The sequence below is a fragment of the Aegilops tauschii genome, chromosome 4, assembly GCF_002575655.3.
Source record: "Aegilops tauschii subsp. strangulata cultivar AL8/78 chromosome 4, Aet v6.0, whole genome shotgun sequence".
NCBI lineage: Eukaryota > Viridiplantae > Streptophyta > Magnoliopsida > Poales > Poaceae > Aegilops > Aegilops tauschii.
Window position 1 is genome coordinate 85734344 of NC_053038.3, and position 7841 is coordinate 85742184.

A 7841-nucleotide genomic window follows, 5' to 3' on the forward strand; every position below is an offset into this window, starting at 1 on the left:
GTTTTTGGATCACCGGACGACCATTACCATCTCCAAAATGAGCTGCTAACACGCCGATGTCGCTGCTCCCATACCGGGACCAGCCTGACCTTGTCGATGGCAGCCGGAAAGCCTACATGCATGTGCCCCTAAGGACCAACACCCCAAGCCGCAGTCCTCGTCGGATCCTTAAATCGATTGAAAGAACATGACACCAAATCTCACGCATTGCAAGAAACCCTAACCTCACTGCCGCAAGAAGCCGATAGGAATCTATGTCGAAGCTCCGACTAATTCATCCTGATGGACGAACTCGAGGTTACTAGAGCCCAAAAAACTGACTACAAGGTGAAGCGCCGCCATTCATCCGAGCACTGCCACTGCAAGGACTAAAATCCTAATCTATCTACTAAACGGAGCCGAGGCACTAGCATACCCTCCTTACCACCTCCCGGCAGGCGGATGGGAGGATAATCCACAGCCTCTCTGGCAGAGATCGGGAGGAAAGAAAAGATGGGAATTTGTCCTCCAGCGGTGACCAAAACGAGCTGCCAGTGGCTCGTTTGCCATCAGCGATCGAGGAGCAGCCACCACCGTCGCCACAATGTTCGCCGGAGAGCCGTTCATGGCCCACCTTCCAGGGCTGCTTCCCTTGACTTCTAGGATGCCATACCGGCTTTGTCCAACAATGGCGATGGGTGACGAGAACCGGAGTCGTGTAGCGACATCGAGGAATTGCCACCCGTGTTGCCCTAATGATACATGCAAGCAGGATGGGCCACACCTCTTCTTTAAGTGTCGCTACACGCTTAGGCTTTGGACATCAATCATCGAGAAGCTTGGGCTACCTCACGTCAACATCCCCGAATGGCATCTAGATGAATCTGTCAATGAGTGGTGGGACAAACGAACCAATAACCGAAACCCAAATTCGCATGCCATGACCTCCCTCATTATGCTCATCTCATGGATAGTTTGGAATGAGCGGAATGCTAGGGTGTATCGACAAAAGGTTGTGCCACCACATATTCTTCTTAGAACCATTCTTGAAGAGGCAAAGTTATGGGTTACTGCCGGCGCAAAGAAACTAGGGACTATCATTTGGTGTGAGTAATTGGCATGCCGCTTGTGTGGGGTGTTTTGTAAAACTCTAAATTCTATTCTCTCCTTATTTAATGGATGAGGCCAATCTTATGCCTCCGTTTCAAAAAACAAATAGATAATTAATTTCCAAAATCATACTCATTAACCATTGTAGAATCTCAAGTAGTTGGTCACACCCCATAGTTTAATAGTACTACACCTTCGGTTCCTTGTTTAAGATGATACGAAATCATATGTACTTTGGTAAGAGTTTCCGATTTCTTGTCATTCCCATCTCTTCAGGGGATTGGTTGCAAGTCCCTGTCAATGCCTGAAAATCTCTCATCTCTTTTGGACATTATATATCAAGTGTCGATTAGACAGTGCTTGTTCTTTCTCATGCTCCTAGGTGGCTCCATCATGCACACGTGGTTGTTACTATTTAATTCCCTAGCTGAGTCAACATACCGTTTAACAATCACAATTATACAAGAAAAGTTAGCGTGTCAATCTCCAAAATTAGCGTTGCCTGACGGAATCAGTTAATTATTATGTTCGGAATGTGGCGTGGCCAGCTATACAACTCCCTCTAGACATGTCAGCTATACAGCTGGGGAGCTCTTTTGTTTCCTTTTTGGGATTATCCATGTCATCGTGTCGACTACTTAATGGCAAATGATTAGGAACCTTCGCGGCGAAAATAGTTAGATTAAAACAGTTTGATCGAAACGACCAACGGACATGCCGACTGCATGTGTGCCTAATGCATGTTATATTAGTTAGGATGATTCTGATTAAGCTCTTCAATTAGCTCTTGTAGTCATGATTTGTCAAAGCTCTCAATCCTTTACCAGCCTAAAACTTGTGTAACACTACATTGATCTTGTGGTAACTTTGGCTGCTTTTTCCTTCAAGGTTCACAACACCTGTTGATATCACCAAAACCTTTCTGGAACCGATTCTAATTCCAAAGCAGCAAGCTAAAGCTACACCCTCAACACATGCCAAGTCAGACTCACAAACTAACCTGTTTTAACTTATGCACTAGTTAAATAATGGTTCATATAATACTAGCGGTTGCGAGTGCGTTATCAATCACACTTTCTTGGAACGGAATTCGTAACCTGAAACTGTATTCAAGTCATTGTTAATAGGTCGTTGGTGCCCGAATTTTCAACATCGGCATCTCATGGGTGAAACTACTTTGACTACAAAATTTAGGGGTGCGTATTTGTGATGGATGACCATATTTTTTAATATGGAAAGCTATTGCAATCGGGTGCATCCGCGAAGTGTACGTTTAAGTAGGTGGCACTGTCATACTTGTTGCAGATAGGCTACTTATAGCCAATGAGCCGATGGTATTTTTTTGGGTGATTTAATTAACTAAAACCCCGAAAATTGAAAAAGTCTCAGTCAGCAAAAAATCACTTTGTATATGCAGTAAAAACCGAGATATATTTGTCTCTTCACACTTGTATCTAGGAATGAATATATATGTGTAGTGCATGTTTTGGTTAGTGGTTGCATCAGATTTCCGCAGTTTGCTACGGATGTGCATTTTGTCCATTGTTGTTGGGGCCTACTTCCCCACTTAGTTATGCTAAGCAGTTTCCCATTCCATTTGCATAAATATGTGCTTGCCTTGCTAAACCAAACAAGGGCTATCAATGTTACATATTTTGGGTGGAAGGGTTGATCAGTTTTAGTTATATTCTTAGGGCTAGTTATAGGAACGTCTAAGCAGTAAGCCTTTTAGTTTTTTATGAGTGTTAATTCTGTTTCTCGACAATGAGTGAATTTTAGTGACTCAACATGAGGCATCAAGCAGAAGATACATACACAATGAGCACAAACCCAGTCTTTGCATAGCTAGCATGCAGACAACCAAAACCAACACACACACAAAAAAGCACGTCAGGAAAAAGCCAAGTCATACCGGAACAAAGCTATGCATGACTGTTAATTCTGCTCTACGCAGCAACACTCTTGTACATTTTCTAATACTGGGAGTTGGCGCAGCCTTCAGTTAAGTTGAGCAAAGTATTGACCATATATATGCTATAAGATGTTCACTCGCAAACAGTTGAGCAAAATATTGACCATTTGTACATGCAAAGACAAAACTGGAAGGACCAGTATAGCAGCTAATATATTCACAGGTTTGACTTTTTTTTGTTCTGCAATCTAGTCTCCCAAATGCTGCTACAGTTCATGTTTTCTCCAGTCGCCTGGAAAATCGTTGTAAAACCCATTTTGTGAATATATATAAACTGTTCACCCTTCGACCTTTTGTTCTGCAAGTACAAATTAAATGTACCAATGAAGGACAGGACACTGGACACCCCTTGGAGAGCGCATGCGTTTTGCTTAGTTACATGTGTACATCAAACGTACGTAGCAGTTAATAGTGCAGAGCAACATCCCTGCAGGCCACATGGTGATGGTCACATTTACGGCGCAGAGTGCATATGCATGTACCGATCTACTGTTCTCGCTCCCATCAAGATATGCATGTTACTCCATACCACCCATACAAAACGAACAGTGGGCGGCATGGAACGCTTGAATGCATCCCATTTCTGCAGCACATCCCATGCTGCAAAGGTTTGCAGGTTTTGGGCTTCTGCTCTGCAGGATGCAGGCAGCCAACCACCTTCCTTGTGTGTGTGCTAGCTCATTGGCCATTACTACGGCTGCTGTTTTTGTGTATGGCTGTAATGGCTGGGATAGAACGGTTTGCCCTCTTGGGGATGCACTCAGATGTTTACCATAACAACCTCTCTCAACTTTTTCATCTGGTGTAAATGAGATGCGTATATATGGAGGAATTATTGTACTGCATAACATAAGATCATAAGAAAGTGCCGTTTGATCAGTGATGTAATATAAATAGGTGTCAGAACAAACGGCATACGTAATTGAAAAGAAGCGTCAAGAACACGTACAACAGGGCAGGGAGTTGTTTAGATAAGATCGTTTGTTAAGATAGTCGATGATGTCTTTGCATTGCAGATGGAGGAGAATATTGTTAGGGAAGTTAGAGAAGAAGTACAAATGTTGCAGCTGGAAGTAATCCGGGGATAGGTTTGTGTTGGATGGGGGCTGTGAGAGGAGTGGTCTCTGGCGAATAGCCAAACGGGGCAAGTTGGTGGGAGATAGAGATGACATGGACACACGGTAGCTAGCCCTACACGCACGCACACAAGGGAGGGAGAAAGAGAGATGTTGAATACTCCATTAGCGGTGTATGTGAGCGTGCATGCATCATTCACAGCCCCTCTCCCTCTCTCTTGTCGTGTAAAGCTAAACTAAAGGGACCTCTTCCCCAAACCCTAGCCCAACATGCGTGTCATTACCTGCGTGCGTGTGTGTGGGTAAAGCTAACGCACACACCATAGCCTTCTCTCTCACTCTACCTCTATATACATACGCCCCTCTGACTTGTGGCCATTAGCTCATTACGGACCAAAAACGCATTAGCTTCCCCTCTCTCAAGCGCAGCTCGGAGCTCTCTCGCGAGCCAGGCTTCGATCTAGTTCTCTTCTTCTCCGGCCGATGGCGGCATCGTCGTCGACGACCAACACATCGGAAGGCGGCGCGAAGCCGTCGTCCTTGTGCCCGAGAGGCCACTGGCGGCCGGGGGAGGACGAGAAGCTGCGTCAGCTCGTGGAGAAGTACGGCCCCCAGAACTGGAACTCCATAGCCGAGAAGCTCGAGGGCAGATCAGGTGGGTGGAACTGCTGGTCTATCTCTTTGATCACCGATCTGTTTCCAACAAGAAATGTTTCTTAATTTTCGTTTTGAGGTGATGTTGATGCATATGAACTTAAGAAATTGACTTTGGATGATGCGATTTGTGCTCAGAAATTAGATGATCTACGCACCTTGGTTCAGTTTGCCATACTTCTTTTTTGAGGGGGGTTTGCCATACTAATTTCTGCACGGGCAGCAGATTGTTTTAGCTGCTTGTGCCATCTACCAAGAAAATCCTTCCTCGAGGGGAATGATATTTGCGCTGGGCTTTAGTTTTTGGGTATCTTGAAAATAGAAGAGTTTTTTAGATATAAGTTAATTAAAATTATGTCTCGTTAGTGAGTTTTTCTTCGTGTTATACCCAAAGAACAGTAGGATCATATAAGTTATTCGTTTGTGTGCACGATGGCGAGTTGAATCTGTTTTGGGATACCTATATAGTTCTCTTGCTGTGCTTGTGGATGTAACTTTTTCTATCTTTCAAGGCGCTTCAATGGAATGATACACAATTCTCCTAATATTTTCGGAAATTTGGAAAGATTAGTGTTACTTTTCTTACACCAAAGATAAATCTAGTCTGGTGGCCATAAAGGCAAACAGGTACGATTAAGTGATCTTTGTCTAATTGATACATAAAAATTTTAGAAGTTCGGAATTAGTTATATCCCTGGAATACTTGTTCTAGATTGAAGAAGAAATTATGAACACAAGGTTACATTTGCATGACTGCTAGCTTGCAAAATTCAAGAACAAGGTGAAATTAGCATGCCTGCATCTTTATTCTAAATCTCCTCTTTTAGTTTTACTTAAATATTTTTTCCCCATAACATATAGTTGCATAATATTTTTCACAAAAAAAGTTGCATAGTATGAGGTAAAGGGAAGCAACAACATACCTAAAACCGTGTACAGTTCCTTAATGTAACAGATGCGGTAGGGTGTGTTCTTTCTTACTAACAAGTAACAACCCTAAACAGCATTAATTAGTTAATCACCAGGCAAAGCACGGTTAGTTTTATGTTTATACATGTGAAAAATCCATGTATATATGGATGCATGTGTCAAGAGTTGATCACCTACACGGCTTAGCCTAATAAGAAGATTTCTTCACTCGTCTCTCTCAGTCTCAGGCATGCATGCAGGTTGATGCAACTAAATCGATCTGTACGCAATAACCTTTATGTGCCCTGACCTACTCTCTTGAGTGTGTTAATTATGTAATTACTTGCCTGATTATTATTTTTCCACAATCCTACAACATTACACTGCCCTATTAGAATTTCACATCCTTGCAAAATTGCACTACTTAACCATGAATTCTCCATTCGCCAAAATAAGAAAAACTACGAATTCTTCATTCGCCAATGAATTACACTGAATTATGAATTTCTTTCATTATTAATAATTTCTACTAGAATGTATTTCCCTGACCTGCTAAGTTTTCTATTTTATTTCTAATATTTAAACAAATTTGTGGTAATTAATTGTAGGCAAGAGCTGCCGTCTCCGGTGGTTCAACCAGCTTGACCCGCGGATCAACAAGCGGCCGTTCACGGAGGAAGAGGAGGAGCGTCTGCTAGCGGCGCACCGCGTCCACGGCAACAAGTGGGCTCTCATCGCCCGCCACTTTCCTGGCCGCACCGACAACGCCGTCAAGAACCACTGGCACGTCGTCAGGGCCCGCCGCAGCCGCGAGCGCTGCAGGCTCTTCGCCAAGGCCGCCTCGTCCACCTTCCCGTCCTACTCCTACAGCGGCGGCGCCCAGCTCGACTTCGCCGGCGCGTCGGCCGGCTCCTTCTGCTTTGGCTTCTCCAATCCTAGTGGTGGCGGTTTCTTCGGCTCGCCGCCGGCGGCCGCCGCAGTGGCGCCTTCTTCTACTCCAGTAATGTTCAATGGCTACGGCGCTTCAGGAAACAAGAGCTTGCTGTCAAGGTACAGTAGCTACCTGGAAGGCGGCAAGCAACCGGCGGCGCCGTCTTCCCTCTCCATCGCCTTCTCCTCCCCACCTTCAAGAGAAGCACTAGCGTTGGATGGCCGTGGCAGCCCTGACCATCACCGCAGGAAGGATTACCACGTCGACGGCGAGGAGCCACTGAAAACGAAGGATGCGCCACCGTTCATCGACTTCCTCGGCGTCGGCGTGTCCTCGTGAACCGTGGCAATGGAACGATCGATCGCAGGAAGCGGCCGGCTGCCGCCTCCATCAACTTGTCGATCGATCTGTGTTGTTAGAGCATTGCATCGCCGTTAATTGGTAATTAACTGGCTAGATAGGCGCATGCATGCACTGTTTATGGCAGCGATCAAGGAGGGCCTTAATTAGAACTGTGACGATCATGTGTTGAACTGTTGAACATGATCATGTGTTGAACTGTTGATCGATCAAATAAGGTTTGTGGCACATCGTTGGTTTTTTCTGGTTAATAATTTGAATTTGTGTTGTGTGCTAATCGCTGATTATACAAAGGCCTATTGTTGAGACGCCAATTGTGAAAGAAAAAAGTGCTAATCACCATCAGACGTGTAAATTGTGATAAAAGGGGCAACAAGACACATGTGGTAAGCAATTCAAACAATTCAAAAAAACGTAAAAGAAAATTTGTTTAAGGCTGTCAAGTCGAACGTGCAGTTTGCCAATGTTGTGAGTTGGGACTTCGGAGACCCTTCCGTTAGTAAATCACATTCACATGGAATACATATTTTGCAAACATAAGGGTGAATATCGTCGTCCCGTTAGTCAGAAGTAATTACTAGTAATTGGGAGGGACTATATATGGCTAAATTACCCGCAAAAAAAGAGAGACTATATAGGGCTAAATCGACTTAAAAACAGTTATTTCTAGACAACTACTCATAGCCATAAGATCAAGATTTTCTCGTCATATATGCGCATGCATAACTCATGAAAGATCGAGCAGTCATCAACACTGACTTATAATAAATAGTTGCCTTTTTGAAATAACAAAATTGCTTTATGCAGCTTTTGTCCACACATAACACTGAAAAAATGTTGGCCTGTTTTA

The 7841-nt window shown here is 44.0% G+C and overlaps 1 protein-coding gene across 1 annotated transcript; it reads left to right on the plus strand.

The window, feature by feature from the left end:
- Positions 1-4383: 4383 nt before the first annotated feature.
- LOC109741553 (uncharacterized) lies at positions 4384-7219 on the plus strand. Its single transcript, XM_020300638.4, has 2 exons — positions 4384-4792; positions 6309-7219. Exons 1-2 carry the CDS (start codon positions 4621-4623, stop codon positions 6968-6970), a joined length of 834 nt encoding a protein of 277 aa, XP_020156227.1. The 5' UTR covers positions 4384-4620; the 3' UTR covers positions 6971-7219.
- Positions 7220-7841: the final 622 nt, after the last annotated feature.